The sequence below is a fragment of the Lontra canadensis genome, unplaced genomic scaffold (genome assembly GCF_010015895.1).
Source record: "Lontra canadensis isolate GAN:19392208 unplaced genomic scaffold, GSC_riverotter_1.0 scaffold1, whole genome shotgun sequence".
NCBI lineage: Eukaryota > Metazoa > Chordata > Mammalia > Carnivora > Mustelidae > Lontra > Lontra canadensis.
Window position 1 is genome coordinate 8,682,044 of NW_022630995.1, and position 17,520 is coordinate 8,699,563.

Genomic DNA, 17,520 nt, shown 5'->3' on the forward strand with positions numbered 1-17,520 from the left:
CATCTGAAATCCTCTGACTTGCTTCATCATAGCTCACAGGTTTGCCACTGTGATTCCACAGCAATGGTTTGGGATCCTTAATGATACTTGAACTATTTTCTTATAAATATAAACAGAGAGCTAACCTGGAAGCTCCAGCAATGGCTCTTTAGCCCATCATGGTCAACCGCACCTTGTGATTGTAAGAACCTTCCACTGGTGATTCTTCAGTTCAGTATACACCTGACTTCTAGTCTCAGCAAAACTGTCATGCTAACTATGAAGTCAAGAAAACTTCATAACTAACAATGAATTCTTCAGACACATCTGCAACTTGACATTTAGTCAGCCAACCAGAAAATATTCATCGAATTCCTTCCAGGTTCCAGGCAAAATTCTAAGAGCTGGATGAACACAGGTAAATAAAAAAGCCCGGGTCCAAAGCAGTTCATTTTGTGCTTGGGGAGGACACACACGTGAATGGATAAGACCCTTTCATACGCTGTTACGTACCAAAACGGAAATCATGTGGTAGTGGCTGGCTGAGACTTGCTAAGGGAAAGTCTCAGAGAGAGAGATACTTGGCCTGATATCAGCATGTGGGGAAACAGATGTGAAAGGCTCAGGGCAGGGTGCTCCAGGGAGGACCAACAAGTATAAATCCCTAAAATGAGAATGAGCTTAGGGAGTGACTGAAAACCAGCAAAAAGTCCAACATAGATGAAATGTAATCAGTGGGGAAAATAAGGGAATGAATACAAAAGAGATGGACAGGATTCTGTGGGCCATCATAAGGAGGCTCTATTTTATTCTAGTTCATTCTTGGAACTCATTGTAAGTTTTTAATCATGGGATGATGACATCTGTTTCAGTCCTTAAAATCATTATGCTAGATGCTGTGTGGACAATAGAATACTTGTCACAGTGCGGATGCTGGGGAACTAGTCATGAGGCAGATGCAGAAATCCAGGAGGAAGATGTGGCAGCATGGGAAATAGAAGCTTTTGAGGTTCTGATATATATTGGAGGTACAATCCATAGGATTTACTTTAGGATGGGAATCTGGTTATAATGAAAGAGTAAAAAATAAAACTGAGTCTTAGTTATGGTGCCTAATTGAGTAGATGGGAAAGAACTGTGGAGGAGGGAATTCTGGAGAAAGAAGGAAGTCTGTGGTCCTGTCTTGGCCATGTTGATTGATATAGAGATGCTTGCTAGACATCCAAGTAGACTAAGTAGATAGTGACACAAGGCTGTGGCTCCCCAAAGTAGCTGGGTTAGAGAGGGATCCAGTTACCTGGGAGAAAGTACAAACACAGAAGAGGACGTGGCTGAGGATGGACTAGAAGAACAAGGCAGCATCCCATGATTGTACAGAGGATTCCAGAGAGGAAACTAAAATGTTGAGACCTGAGAAAGAGCAAAACAACAAAACAAAACAAAAGCAAAGCAAAGTTGTTGTGGTTGCTGCTTTGTCTCAAAAGCTTCAAGAAAAGAAAGGGTTTCAAAAGCAGGAAGCAATCAACCTTGTCAAATGCTGCTAAGAGGCGAGAAAATGAGGAGAGAAAATGATTTTGACAAGTTTTTGACAAGTTCATTTTGACAAATGAAATTTGACAAGACATAGGCCACTGGAATGTGGGAGGGGAGATGCAAGGAGGGGCAAATTTAGAGGATAGATGGTAAATAATTGGGATCCAGGAGAAGGTAATGTTTGGACAATGAGGTTACCACTGGGGGATTCTCAGTAGAGGGCAACAAGGACCCCTTTCATGGGTGATTAGAATGACAACGTCTAAAGGCAAAATTCAGGTCTTAGAAGCAAGAGCCAAGGCTGTAGAACCAAATACCCCAGACCAGATCCTATGAAGGAGTAACTAGGATTGGCTGGACTCATGGGACATGCTAAGTTTTTGTCCTAAGGCAGCCTAAAAGACCCATGTAACTTATGACCTACACAGACTTAATCTACCTGGTTGGCTAAGCTTCTGTCCCTTTCATCATGAATCTTCATGAGATTCCCCCTTCCAATGATGAGCTATCAAAGGGGATATATGCCCAACTAGAGGACCACAAGTCTTTGAGCAAGAAGCTATGAGTAGAAATAGAAGTAAGGTATACATCTAGAATGACAGTACAAGGTAGAAAGGACATCACAGAAAATACAAAGTAGAAAAGGGCATCACAGCAATGAAGATAATAGGCTATGGGGAGACTTACTCAGGTCCCACTTGAGCAGAGATGAGTAAGAAGCAGGAGTCTGGACCTCAGCCTCTGGTGACGAGGGCCCTGTCATGTGAGGAGACTAACCAGTAAGGAGAGAGTCAGTGGTTTGAGATCCATTAAACTATTAGGCCTGGTATTTGAGAAAAGTTTCAGTTTTCAGGTTGGAAAAGTAGGTGTTGGTGGAATTGCAGAAAACCTGAATGTCAGGTTGGGAGACTTGGACATTATTTGCTAAGAATGAGATCCCAGGAAGGTTTATGAACAAGATGATGTGATGGTCAGAATGGTAATAGCATAAAGAGAAATTAGTGAAGCACTGAGCTTAGACACTATTACAATCTGCCTGGTGAGATGTGCTCATAGCTTTCAAATAGATTATATAATTTCAAATAATATGCTATGAGAAGAATATGCACCAAGGATCTTGTGAAAATAGCTTTCCTTTCTTCTTCTTTTTTCCTTCCTTTGGGCAATTGGTGGGGGGATTGCTAGTCTCCTAGAGAAAGAGGACACGAAATGCCTTCTAAACATCTTACTCCAACCAAACCAAGCTGATTTAGAAGTAAGAAGAGGAAGTCCCTTCCCCTCTTATTTTAAATAAAAAATTGAACTTTTCTCTCTAGCCTAACTTTTTATCCTGGCTATATTCACTCTGATTCTCTAAGCTTGAAGTCGTAGTAATTAAATATTTAATTTCAGCAAAATGGGATGACTAGAAAATGTTATACTTAAAATCTCTAGTCACACCCTGATGCCATTTAGATGAAGACATAGAGGAGGATGTTATTCATGTCTGACCACGGTTTCCAGAGCCTGAAGGAGACTTGAAGGATGTTACGTCATACTTAATCAACACTTGCGAGTCAGAGCTTGATTTTAGCTGCCTGGAAACTTAAAATCGTGTCTGCAGGACTGGGGCAGAGTTCAGTTAATTGGGGTTGAATGGCTGGGGTAGAAGAAATGTCTTTCCTTACACAGAATCATATAAGAGAGAACCCGTTCTAGGAATACTGCAAAAACAGACTTACACAGTGGCCAACCCTTCCTTGCCTTGGGCCAGTGATTCTGGAGTTTTTCTATTTACATAGTACATTTTCTTCTTTTCTGAACATCTCCAAACATTGCCCTAGGATTTCTTCTCTACTTTAACTATCCTGTATTCCCATGTTGCCAAAAACATTTCAATTATTATAAAATGTCTTTTTGGGGGGTTATAGAAGCCTTTGGGAATTTAATATCTTCTTAAAGAAAACAACACTGAGCTGCTAAGGAAGCAGAAGTTTAAAACTGAATTTTTTTCACAAGTCTCTGGAATTTTTCTTTAAAAATATGGTAACAGCAAGACATCCATTTTTCCCATAAATTTCTGGAAATTTTACTATAAAATATAAAACCAGCAAGGCTTCAGAAACATTATTCCAGCCAGGCAAAGTTCCTCATGCAGTTTCTTTTTTATTTTTTTTAATACTTCTCAATAAAAAATAAGCCTCGCACCAAGAAACAGCGCTTTCAAACATCCCGAGCACATCTGTGCATTTATAGAAAGATAGAACAGGAAGATAACTTCTGTATCACTAAAACCTGATAGTATCAGAACTGTGGATAAATTGAAAAATGAAAAAAAATTCCTTAGAGTGTATTCCAAATCAAATACTAAAAATTCAGAAATAGGATTTCTAACAGGAGTTATGCCAAATTTAGCCATACTGGGTATATTCATTACCAAAAGCATAGTTAATATGGCCACCAACTGGAAAGTGATTTTCAGCACAATTTTGATCCAGGGTTTCACTTACAAATTTGCAAATCATTTGCATTTATCATGGGACCGCATTGTGGTTTATATTATACTTTCTTAGAAATATCACTCTATTATGTCTGCCTTTCTCTCTCACTATCTTCCTATTGTATAGCTCTCAGTCTCTCAAATTCATTACCAAGGGGAAGACTGTATATCAAGTTATATATTTCTAGTTCATCTAGTATTTTTTCATATGCCCTCTTTATGCCCGTTTTTCTTTAGGGATTGTTTTAATTAAGTTATATGTTCCTCTTCTTTTACTACTTATTTCCCCTAAATTATATGAAGAATGTAATTTTTAATTTTAAATGGGAAGTATATCACAGGAGGTAAAATGGATTTTTCTGTTTGGAAACTCACTCAAAGTGAGTTGTAGTTACAAATCTGAGCTCTGAGCTTAGTTCCTTACCAATGAACATTTTGGAGGGCATCTCACTTATCCTCGATATTAATTCCCATAGGTATAGAAAAAGTCTTTGAAAAGAATCTTAGAACAGACAAACTGGTAGGAAGTCAAAGATTTTAATCTGTATAACCTTTCTGAAATGCAAAAATAATGTTGGCGAAAAGAAGAAAGGAAGGTCTTAAAGACATTCAGACTTTGCTTCGAATGATCTGTCCCACCACTTATAAGTGTCAGAACACAGGTGAGAATGCCCACACCTCGCTGGGACAGTCTGAGGATTAAATACGGTGACATCTATAGACTGGCTCAGATATAGAGTATAGGACCCATGACACATGGTTAAAAAAAAATAATAATAAATCCTTCTCTTTCCTTCCCTCCCCAACCCAACCCTCATGCCCATGTATGAAACACTACTTAAAAATTTCCCAGAATACTTTTACACACAAGGGACATGACAAAGCATTTCAATTTAAGTCAGAAACTCTTTTCTGAGTACATCACAGGAATAGACCATTAATATTATTCCAATGTCTTAGGGTATCCTCAGATGACCACAAAAAGAGGGAAACGAGGATGATGATGGCTCACCAGTATTCTTCATGGATCTTCGTTAATGAGAGGACATTTATCACCGGGTAATTATATGTCTGTATTATGTGTTATGCTGTTCCATGGTCATTCATGAATTCTGCCCTGGCACCGTGTCATTCTAAGCATGACGTATGACCTAAAGATCAATAATATGAATCAACAGTGGGGACATTGAATAGGAATTTGAAAAAATATGGTCCTGAAGACCGCTAACCCAAAACCTCTCACGGAAGAATCCTTCATGCTTCCTAAGTAGTGGTCTAATTCACTTAAATGCTGAATTTCTATTTTCATAGTTGGCAGAATTCTCAGAAACAGCCTCAAGGAAAAGATCCAAGGCTCCTCATAAATGATATAACCAAAGAATTAGTCCAGGGCCTCAAACAGGTTCCCCTGTCCTCTCCTCTCCCTCCCTTGCCCCTCAGGACGCACCTCATTTTCACCATGCCCCCTTGATGTTAAGTTCCGCAACATCTGGGACATCCACAGTTGTTTCCTTGCACACAGCAGATAGCGTCTTCCATGGGTTGGGGAACAACAGAGCAGGGGCTTGAAACCTCTAGAAGTAATGCTGAGGACTGAATTAGCTGAGCTGGAGCAGAAGCAGACGAGGAGAAAGAGGACCCAGTACGAACAAAGAAACCAAGGGGTCCAGAAGCGGACCCACATCTCACAGGGAAGAGGAACAAAGCCAAACAAACAATAGAGGCAAATGGATGTAAATGATGCCGGATCGGGCCATAGAAAGAGAGCGAACAACTATGGTCCAAAACGGAATTAGAGTCATACCTGGAGGACACACGTGACAGATAAGAGGGGGAAAAATATGGGACGTAGAAGACAGTGCATTCTTCTTTTCATTCCTCAGGAACTTACCAACTGCTCCCTGTGGACGGGGATTCTTCTGGGCCCTGAGTGTTCCGCAGTGAGCCCAACAAAGCTCCCAGGCTCATGGGGTGCCTCCTAAAAGGGGGATACAGTGACTGTGTAAGACAAATGAGTAACAATGTATATCATTAGAGACCAAAGGTATGGAGAATAAAAATAAAGCAGAAAGGGAATAATGAGTGCCAGGGGAGGACAGCAGGGATTCATGGTGTCCTACTGGATGGCCCGGGAAGGTCTTAGTGGGGAGGTAGCATTAGAAGAAAAGCCTGGGGGAGGTGAGAAAGCAGTCTGCGCAGATAGCTGGCTGGGAGCAAAGGGGACAGCGGGTCACAGCCCTGAGGCAGGCGCACCCCTCTAAGGGTGGAGGAAGCCAGTGTGGGGAAACCAGCAGAAGCTGAAGTTCCTGACATCATGGGCCAGAGCGTGCGGGATCTCACAGGCCATTGTGAGACCCCAGCTTGCCCACTTATGACAGGAGACGCCTTTGATGGATACTGAGCACATGAGTGAATGAGTCAGTCTGCTGTGATGTTAGGAGGAGGCTGAAAAGGGGCACAAGGATGGAAGCAGAGAAATTATCAAGGAGCTGATAGTTCAGGGTCGAGATGATGGTGCCTTGAGCCAAGGCGGCAGTAGTGGAGATTAAAAAGAAAGGCCAGATTCTGCATATATTTTGACGGAAGAGACAAACCACATTTGGTTGGGGTGGGGGAGGGTTTGAGATTCTAGTGATCCTTATTTTGTGTCATATTTTGAATTGACCAAATAGAGGACTGATTGTTTACCTTCTGTAGCCCAGAGCCCCTTTCAGACACTGGTACCCACGTATTAATTGGAGCTCCGGGTGGTAAAATAAAATACTGCAACATTTGCACAAACACTAGACTGGAAGATAGCGTTTCTCAAAATGCAGTCCATGGGCTGCCCCCCACCCATCAGAAAATTTGGTAACAATGCAGATCCCGGGCTCCACTCCACAGTTAATCAGGTTATTTCTGATGCATACTCAAATCTAGGAACCACTGCTCAGAGGAGGAAGGGATTAAGTTTGAGAACTTCTAATCACCTGAAATGAACAAAAGCTCGTGGAAATCTTTAAAAACAGTTGCCACAAATTATAAGAATACCGCTGACCACCTGTGATATCCAACTTGTCACAAATCTACCAAACACGTCCATTCTTTGATTCACTGGACAGAGAGTCATTCAGCTCCTACTCCGTACTACGTGAACAAGACAGAAATTATAAACTTATGAAGGGATTTTTATTTTCCTGCACAGAAACACATGAAAATAATGGAAAATAGTAGGAAAATAGAACCTGCTTAATGGAAATTTTGGCTTCAGCAAATTTCATGAGAGCTACATATGATCAAGAAAATAAGAGGCCATGATATTAATAGCGTAGCAACAATATAACATTTATGTCTTACTGCTGAATGCGAATTCTCCAAGTTTAGACATTCCCCTGGGTAAAAGGTGTTGGCAGAAGCCAGCTTCATGCTCAAATGAAGTTTCCAGTTGCCATTTCATTGCCTGGGGTCATCACTGCTCTGGTGCAACACATGGTAAATATTCTAAGTGAGCTGAGTTTAAAAAAAAAAAAAAAGGTTCCATCTGGTTGCTTGCAAAGCACGCTCATTTCAGGTCCTAGGCTGAAATCAGGACACTTTAGAGGCGAGTAAATGCCAACCATGTACTTGAAAAATGTTCAAATCCGGTTTGAGAATGCAGATCAGATTTCATTCTCAGAATGGTAACTTTTTCTCCTACTTGAGAACCTAATACAGACCCTTGCAGGCTGCAGCTCTCCCAGGAGCAGCCCACGAGGCCTGTGTGCATTCCCATCCTCAGTAAATAACTTTAATTAGCATGATGTAATAAAGTGTGGCTTGAAGTGCATTATTCCAAACAGTGTCTTTTTCCAAGCATGCTGGCCAGGCCCCTTTGCTGAAACAAAGGAATCAGCCACCTGCACCTCTTAGCACAAATTCAGCACAAAGAGCCAGTGTTCCAGAGGCTGCTCCTACCTGGCCAGTAGAGCCAGAGGGCAACGTTGGCCCAGTTTCCATGGCCAGGGTCTTCTCTCGATCAGAGGCACTGGAGCAAACACTGCGTGACCCAGCGTGATCTGCAGGTAGGCTGAGGAAGAGGACACCATTCTCCTGAAGGCCACTGGACTGTCTTTAACAAAGGATAAGGGAGCCGTCCCTGACGTATTTTTAATAAGGAGTCAGGATATTAAAATAAATCAGGAAAACATGTTCAAGACATGTTTGGGACCATCTCCTTTATTTATTTTTAAAAAGATTTTATTTATTTATTTGACAGAGGGATAGAGAACACAAGTAGGCAGAGCAGGAGGGAGAGGGAGAGAGAGAAGCAGGCTCCCTGCTGAGCAGGGAACCCAATGCAGGGCTCCATCCCAGGACTCTGGGATCGTGACCTGAGCCAAAGGCAGACGCTTAACCAACTGAGCCACCCAGGTGCCCAGAGACCATCTCCTTTAAATGTGAGAATTTTTTTTCTGCGTAAGGATTGTTTTTAAAGATTTATTTTAACATTTCCATTATTAGGTTTGAAATTTTCATAATGAAAACTGGGTATCATGTTAGTTACTAGGTCAAAAAATGGTCAATTATGCCCCCCCAGATATGTGAAAAAGTTCATTTATTTAGCTTTCTTTATGTCAGATATTTTTCAATCAGCATTGACAGAAGTGAGGAATACCAATATGACTGTTATTCCCAATGAAATTTACTTATTATCACTTTGGTCAGCTACAAAATAAGATTATCCATCCCTCCAATACACACTGAAAATATTTCAATAGAAAATCTGATAAAATAAAAATCTGGAGAGGAGAAATACATTAACTTATGGAATTTACTTGAATTTCAGGATATGTAACACTGGTGAAAGATTTTTCCCCCCTCTAAAACTGGGTCAGGGGGCACCTGGGTGGCTCAGTCCATTAAGCGCCTAACTCTTGATTTCAGCTCAGGTTGTGATCTCAGGGTCCTAAGATTGAGCCTCAGGTCAGGCTCTGCACTCAGCACAGAGTCTGCTCCAGATTCTCTCCCTCTCCCTCTGCCCCTTCTCCTGCTTGCTCTCTCTCTCTCTCTCTCAAATAAATAAATAAATAAAATCTTAAAAAGATAGGCCAGGATTTAATTTTCTATATTTTCTTCCCTAAACAATTACTGAGAACATACCATGAACTAGAAGATGTACTAGAATATTCCATAATATAATATTCCATACTAGAGTATAGAATTTTGAGCAAAAATAAAACAAGAGCCACCTGAAGCTTCAGATCTCTTCACCAGCATCATCTGAAGGGCTTGCTACACAAAAGATTGCAGGGCTCCATTCCCAAATTGTGACGCAGTAGGTCTGGACTGGAGTGAGCATTCCCATGTCTGAGTTCCCACGTGCTGCAGGTGCTACTGGTCTGGGAGTCACACTTTGAGAACCACAGGTCTGAAGTCCTGATAATAAAGTGAGCTAAGTGTTCAGAAGGAGAGGGACCCTTTAGAGAAGAGGGACCTCGCTTAAGTAGGGCGCGATCCCTGAGATCTGAACAAGGAGGAGCGAACAAGTTTAAGAGAGTGAGCGGGAGAGCATTCCTGACATGGGGAGATTGCCTGAAATCCTTATGGCCAGAGGGAGCTCAGAGTTCCAGCAAGTGAAAAGTACCCAGGGTGGGGGGTGGGGTACAGGACACAGGGAAAAGCATCTCTTGAAAGTACGTTGGGCAAAGCAGATGCTATGGTATGTTTTCTATGCTCTGTATAGAGACTGAAGTGTAAGGCGGATGCCCGGAAGAGAAACAAGGAGGCTTCTTTTTCTTTCTTTCTTTTTTTTTTTTTAAGATTTTATTTATTTATTTGACACAAAGAGAGAGCACAAGTAGGGGGTGGGTGCGGTAGGCAGAGGGAGAGGTAGAAGCAGGCTCCTCGCTGAGCGGGGAGCCCGATGCGGGCCTTGATCCCTGGACCCTGGGATCATGACCTGAGCTGAAGGCAGACACTTAACTGCCTGAGTCACCCAAGCACCCCGATATATATAGTTTCAAATGTAAGGAGAATCAGTGATCAGAGTCCTGGCAGCATTGCAGAAGTGTGGGGAAAGAGCCTGGTACCCTGGTACCAAGAAAGCTCCTGTCCTTAGCTCCCACTTGGGGGCGTGGTCCCGAGGACCACAGACCATCTGCTGTGCTCCAGACACTCTGGTAACAATCTCCGTGGTCCAAGAGGCTATTGATGAATTAACAGAAGAGACAGTTGGTTTCCCCCTCCCTGGGGAATGGGGGCCTCGGGCTGAGGAGACAGGGTAGCCCTTCTCAGCAAATGCAAATGCCTCTAACTGTTCATACACAAAGGGTGTTATGAACAGGCAACCCACGTCTGCTCCAGTCATGACCAGAGCTGCATGGCATGCTTGTGTTTACTTGTCAACTGGTTTTAAAAATGTGTAAGGCTTGGAGCCACCTGGGTGGATCGGTCGTTGGGCAGCTGCCTTTGGCTGGGGTCGTGGTCCCGGGATCCTGGGATCGAGCCCCACTGAGCGGGGAGAAGTCTGCGTCTCTCCCTCCCTCTCCCTTTGCTCAAACTCCTCTCTCTCTCTTTCTCCCTCAAATAAGTAAATAAAAACTTAAAAAAAAAATGTATAAGGCTTGGATTAGAAAAACCCAAAATGAAAGTTCAACACATGGGAGAATGCAAAGCCAGCCCAGTTGCCCCATCCCCTCATCTCTATACCCAGCCCTGCCCCAAGTCCAGCTGGCTCCACCTCCAAAAGCCAAGCACTTCTCCCCATCCAGTCCGAGCCCCCATTATCTCTTGCCTGGGCAACTGCGGCATCGTCCTCACTGGGCCGCCTGCTTCCATTCCCCGTCCCGGTAGCCACTGCCCCCCACAGCCAGGATGGCCCTTTACAGTATAAGGCGCAACATCCTGCTTGAAGCCAGCAGGTTCCTATTATAGACTCTTTACCATAAGGGGGCTCTAAGGCCCAATGTGACCTGGCCCGAGGACGTTTAGAACCTCATCTTAACCACTCTTCCCTTCTTTCTCTCCTCCAAACACGCTAAGCTTAGTCTTGCACGCAGGCAATGCATCTCTGGTTAAGGATGCTCTGCTTGACTCTTTGCATGGCTGGCTCCTTCCCATGACTGTGGTCTCAGTTGGATATGTCAGTCCTCCCGATGTCCCCCTCTGGCATATCTTCCATGTGATGCATGGCATCACGTGATCCTGTTTTATTGTGCTTCGAGCATTTATCCTGGGTCAAATCAGCAGATTTCTGATTCTACTCTTTTGTTTTCTTCTGTCCTCCTCCTAGAGAAAGGAAGTCCCGTCACTGCAGGGGTGTCATTGGATGTATGCACTGCAGTACCCCCAGCATCTGTTGCATTGTCTGTTCCATAGTGACCCATCAGACTTTCTCCGATCATGCCTGAGTGTGCAAGTACCCGACCTCGGAGACCTAAATCGCAACCTTAGTGTGTTGGCATGCGCTACCCTTCAATACTGTTTCACGTCTAGGGGTAAAGTGACAAAACCAGGGCTTCTCTTTAATGTACATGCATATTTCCGGGGTGTCTTGGTTAAAATACAGATTTTAATTTCTAACGAGATGCCTCCCAGGTGTTCAGACAATCCCGGGAAAGGTGTCATTCTGAAATCTTGCAATGGACAAAATAACAGCCTCCCAGAGATGTTTACAACCTAAGCCCCTGAACCTGTGACTATTTCACGTTGTGTGGCAAAAGAGAATTAAGATTACTAATCAACTGACCTTAGAGAGATTTTTTTATATGGGCCCGATGTAATCCCAAGGATCTTTGAATATGGGAAGGGAGGAGAGCTTTGTGAGGAGAGTCTGTCAGAGTGAGTCTGCTGAGAATGGTCATTGCTGGCTTTGAGATGGAAAGGGGGTTGGAGCCAAAGGATCTCTAAATGAGAAAGCGGGAAAACGGATAAATAGGTCTCCATTCTCGGCCCTAACACCATTCACACATCGGTACTTGTTCTCTCCAAAACACTCAGCCGCAACAAGAAAAGCGACTACTTCATCAAAGTGGAGGTAGTTCCGAGTCCTTACTTTGGATTGGAATAAAAATATAAAACCAGTGCTGATTAGTGAATAATATTAGGGCTGTGAACTAGAGACCATAGCTCCCTGTGTTTCAGGCCAGAGAAGACGATTACGGAGCAGAGACTTCCTTCATTCTCTCTTCCCTGTCCACAAACTGCTCCGGCTGCCTCTAGGAATTGAGCTTTGTGTGATGACAGAAAAGGGGGTCCGATATGGGAGCAACTCATTGCACCTGACAACTGCAATAATAGATTGTGAATTTTTTTAAGCTTTTTCATAAAAGTCTTTAAAAGCCCAATCCTAGAGGAAAAGGGGATGGATAAGTATCTTCCTTCATCTGAAATTGTTAGAAGGTGCACTAGTGTGTTAAAATATCAAATACTGAGATTCACCCTTAGAAAGGAATTCTCTTAAAAATCAGATGTCAGGGGCACCTGGGTGACTCAGTTGGTTAAGCGTCTGCCTTTGGCTTAGGTCATGATCCCAGAGTCCTGAGATCGAACCCTGAATGGGGCTCTCTGCTCAGTGGGGAGCCTCCTTCTCCCTCAGCCTCTCCTCCTGCTTGTACTCTCTCTCAAATGAATAAATAAAATCCTTAAAAAAAATCAGATGTCAGATCTAGAGCACTCATCCATATTCTTCAGAAGCACTGGCATTTTAACGAATGATACTCCTTTGCCTCTCCCTTTTAAACTGTCTTTTAGGTCTTATCCACATCTAGTGACATCGTTCTGTGTAGCTAAGGCCCCTCTCTTCAACTGTACGGTTAGTTCATCATCAAGAAAACACTTTGGGCATTTTTCTTTGTTTCTTATCCACCAGCTAGCCATCATTTCAAGTTTCCCCAAGTCTTTAATCCTTTTGTTCTTATCTGGGTTCTTGGGGTTGAGGACCTGAGAGAAGCTGGCACTTCTATCTACTCACGACTCTGGGCCAGTTTTTACAGGACTCACCAGGAAAAGACGAATCCCCCCCAAAATACAGAAGTCCAAAGTGGCCTAAGCCAGCCCAGGGGTGATCGTGGGGAGGAGAGGCACATCTGGATATAGTACGGTATTGATCAGATTTGTAGTGGAGTTCACACAACCCGCAGGTCCTTTTTATTATGGGTTGTCAGCACTGAAGAGGGAGGGAGTTGGGTCTCGGGATAAAACTGCTTGGATGAGCAAAGGGAACAGACCACAGGCACCCTCATCCTGCTCATCGGCTGTAATTACTGATACTTTAGCAGAATTACTAGAAATATTAGAAACCCTTCCTTTTTGAAAAGGGCAGCCCTTTCGAAGGAAGTCAGGAGAGGTCGACAAATTCGGGGCTCCCCAGTCATTCAGGATTTGCATTTTTACTGCCACCCAGATAGCCCTCCTCTTCCTCTTCCCAATGTCGTTGTTTTCAAACTGTGGAGCCCAATCCCTTCATTTGCAATGGAAATGTGAAGGACCTACTGCCGCTGAGGAAGGTCTCTATGCAAAGACTGAAAGGCAGCCTTCTTTGTTCAGGTGAGCGGGGAGAGGTGGCCAGAGGCAGAAAGATCCGGAGCTGAGGCGGCTGATAGGAGAATGGCTGCAGAAGTTCGCTATTTTCGTTCCAGGCTTCAAGTTGACAGTCACAAGGATCAAGTACGTTAAGAGAATTCTGCTGGTGTTTGCAGGCATCACACAGACGTCAATAATATGAAATGACACGTTGTCTTGGCAAATGGCTTCATGATAAGGTCTTCCTAATTTTTCTGTTGTCCCAGTTTCTGGTTCCACCTCCAAAAACATACAGGAGTTTATGTTATGTTTTTATGAAAGTAAACCTATGACAAGATTATATATGCTTTATGCACTTATTATATAAAGTTTGAGAAGTAGACAGAACTACAACCCATAAAATAGATCCCTGTCCTGATTGCCATCACATGGCCCCAGCCGGGTCACCTTTACATACTTCACTCATAGTTATTTTACTAAAAACAGTAAGTTTTAAATTCAGTTTTTAACCTACCACAAAATTGTTGATCCCATAGCTCAAATTTAACCTTAGGAACAAAATCCATGTGTTTTGGGTGGAGAACCAAATGTATAAGACAGAGAGGTAACATTTTTATTCTCCCTCAATTTTTCATCTCTTTAAAAATACTCTTTCAGATGGGTTAGGTTCTTTCTCCTAAACACGGCAATATCCACAGTAGAACGTTGTTTCTAAGGCTGCGGTCACAACACAGTTTGGGGATGCCTGATTGGGAACCCCGACATTTTCCAGTAAGTCTCCCCGGGGCAGAAGTCTCATAAAGTCAGGAAGCACAGCGGAGGTCAAAGACACCTTCCCTGGCTAAGCTGGGCTGTACTTTTTTCGGGTTTATTTCCTGGGAGCCTCTGAAGTTTGTGTTAGGTTACATCGTGCAACAGTGTTTCTGGTTTGTCTTTACTGGGTCCAAATAGTAAGACTCACTTAGCAAAGAGTGAGACAGGGTTTTTGGTTTCCAGGAAAGGGATTGGATATCCACTTAATTACACTGTATATCATTACTAAAACAAGAGCAAGAACTCTCATTACAACTAACATTTGACATCCATTCTCTCTATGGATGCAAGGCATAACTCCGTTCCATCCATCATGCTGTCCTGTGTCCATGAATATTACAGGTTTATAAGATCAAATAAATATTATTTCTTCCGGCCAGCTAAATAGCATGATAAGATTGAGGAACTCATTTCTTGCAAAGTCCATTACTCACGGCAGACGTCAGTGTGCGGGTAATTCCCATCTGCTGAGCAGCTGCAATTCAGGCCACAAAGTACAAAGTACACCTAAGCATTTTACAGTTAATTCTGGATGCACTATTGCTCGTAAAACCAGGCTGGGAGCCTTAAAGGAACAGGAGCCCTGAGCCCTCTTCTGCATCCTGGTGCTGTACCTGTCTTCCCCGTGTCCAGTCTTGCGGTTAGCACACTTCTCGAACTGCTGTGAATAATTCTGGGTGTCCATCAGCCTCTATCTCAGCACTGCCAGTGCACAGTGCCAGCTTCTCTCTTGAGAAGGTTATCCTTCTATACCTTCCTTTAGTTAGAAGTCCAGTTTATATGGAAGTTTGCCATTCCTCAGTTTTCTTAAAACACTTTCCTTATCAGGGCGCCTGGGTGGCTCAGTCCATTAAGTGACTGCCTTTGGCTCAGTCATGATCTCAAGGTCCTGGGATCAAGCCCTGAGTGGGCTCTCTGCTCGGTGGAGAGCCTGCTTCTCTCTCTGCCCCTTTGCCCTCAGAAACAGAAGCTGAGGGAATAAGATTATATAAAAATTCATTTACCTTAATAACAACCCTCACAGCTCAGCATATCAGGAGTTGCATCCCAAGTGAACCAGAAATTTCTATATGCTTCCCTAGCACTCAATAATGAGAGCCATAAACGTGTTCATACTCCTTACCAGTACAATAATTTTTAGGAAATATCTCACAGTAGTGACTCCAAGGGAACAAGTCCCTTGTGTGTGCAATGATATTTAGAACAAATATTAATTAACACTGAAATTCTAAAGTAACTCGGTTGGAAATGGAACCATAGCGTGGAGGAATTCTGTAGAATCTTTTTACGTGGTGATTGTGTGAAGTGTATAGAACCTTGCAAATGTGCTCATTTAAATTACAGTGTCAGATGGAAAGAGTACATTTACATGGTCTCAAGCATAAAAGTCAATATACGTGAATTCCGTCATTCAATATTTGGTAAGCATGCATTAAGAGCCTACTATGAAAAAGTCTCTGCTCTAGCACTGGGAAGACAATTATGAATAAAATAGACCAAAATCCCCACCCTCATAGAGCCATGTATTCTTAGGGGAGGGAGAAGATATTGAGGATCATAAGAATTTTAACAAATGATATATTTCGAAATTTAATATAAGATTTTCCCCCCATTAAACTGCTTGTATAAAAAAGCTTTCCCTCCTTTATTTGGTATGTTTCATATTTTAGGAATAAGAATTTCTCTGATCATTTCATTCAACTGGTGTTCATAGAGTTCTTACTATGTACCAAACACTTTTCCGGGCACATGGAATATAGTACAAACAAAACATACAAGCACACCGATTCTTGTGGAGCTATGGTGAGAGAGACCGAATATCAGACAAATAAATTAAATGTGTACAAGGTTAGAGGTGATGAAGGGGCAGAGGTAAGAAGGCAGGGTATGAATGTTGGGAGAAGGCAAACCTTTAGATTGAGTGGTTGGAAGCATTCCTTGAGATGGTGCCTTCTGAGTAAAAAGTTAAAGAAAATGTGTAAACAGTGTGACATTGGGTGGGGGTAAGAGGAGAGGTCATTCTGGATAGGGCGATCAGCAAGTGCAAAGGCCCTGAGGTTAGAGTGTGCCTGACATATTCAAGGAACATTAAGGAGGCCAGTGGCTAGAGTGCAGTGAGTAAAGAAATGAATAGTAGGAAACGAGATCAAAGGGAAAGAGAAGTCCAGATCACATCTGGCCTTTTAAGTCATTGGAAGGATGTTGACTTTTATCCCAAATAATGAAAAGATACTGGAGAGTTCTGAGCTGAAGACAGAGATGATCAGGTTTGCATTAAAATAATAGCTGCTGTTACAACAGACTACACGTACAGGAGGCTTTGAGGAGACTATCGCAGTAACCCAGGTGAGAGAAGATGGCTCGGACCAATAGGTTAGTTAAGGAGGGTGAGGATCTTAGGCTGTGGAGACACAGGGGGAAGGTAGAGGAGGGGCAGGAACCAGTATTCCCACTGCCAGAGCCCACCTGCCACGAAGGATTAATAACTTGGGAGCAGTGACCATTTCTGAACTGTTACTATACCCTGTGTAGGAAACATGACATCAGGCACATACTAGGCACTTAATTTAAGCTGATTAAACATTACAAAAGCAAAAAGAAATGTGAAACCATATCTCTATTTTGTGGCTGTCTCCTGTCACAGAACAGTCTCCCCATCACTTTGCCCTGAGTCATTTTCCCTTCTTTGTTTATTTATTTATGAATTAGCCCCTCCAGTGTTTGTTGATGTCCCAAGAAGACTTCATTTTCAATGACCAGCAGTAAGTGAAAATGACAGAGCAGCGAAGATTCCATTGAGTCATTTCTTTCTCATACCTGTATGAACTAAAGGCACTATTATCGCCTTTTACTGTTAAAAAGCCTGATTGTAACCAAATGTAACTTTTTTTTTTTTTTAGAGAACAACTCAATTCTTTATTGAAGACCTATAACATTTTTTATGGGAACCAGAAAAATCTGCATATTGTATATGGACAGGTAAGCCCACAAAGAAATATAATACGGTTTGATCCCCAGAAATTCCATGAAGGTATAAAGGAATCAGGATAAGTTGGAGTCCATAATCTAGCAGCCAAGTGGTCTGGAAAAGCAGGTGAATCTTTGACTTGATCATTATTTTTATTTTTAGACTTTATCACAAGATCCCTGTCCTGGTACCTGTGACTTTTTAAGCAGTTTTAGGGATAGGAAAGCATTTAAAATTATTATAATGAACTATTTACTTTCTATTTTTA

General features: G+C 42.6%; 1 protein-coding gene across 4 annotated transcripts in view; it reads left to right on the forward strand.

Moving 5' to 3' along the window:
* The window catches only part of RASSF6 (Ras association domain family member 6), a 42,215-nt gene that overhangs the window by 5,816 nt on the left and 18,879 nt on the right, over positions 1–17,520 (forward strand). For 3 of the 4 annotated variants that reach the window (XM_032841534.1, XM_032841791.1, XM_032841617.1), the window contains exons 2-3: positions 4,952–5,050; positions 17,185–17,263. In XM_032841534.1, coding sequence (XP_032697425.1) covers positions 4,989–5,050; positions 17,185–17,263 — 141 coding nt within the window. In that variant the 5' untranslated portion in view covers positions 4,952–4,988. Of the gene's footprint in view, positions 1–970; positions 1,008–4,951; positions 5,051–17,184; positions 17,264–17,520 lie in introns of those variants that run through there. The other variant, XM_032841703.1, reaches the window with a different exon arrangement.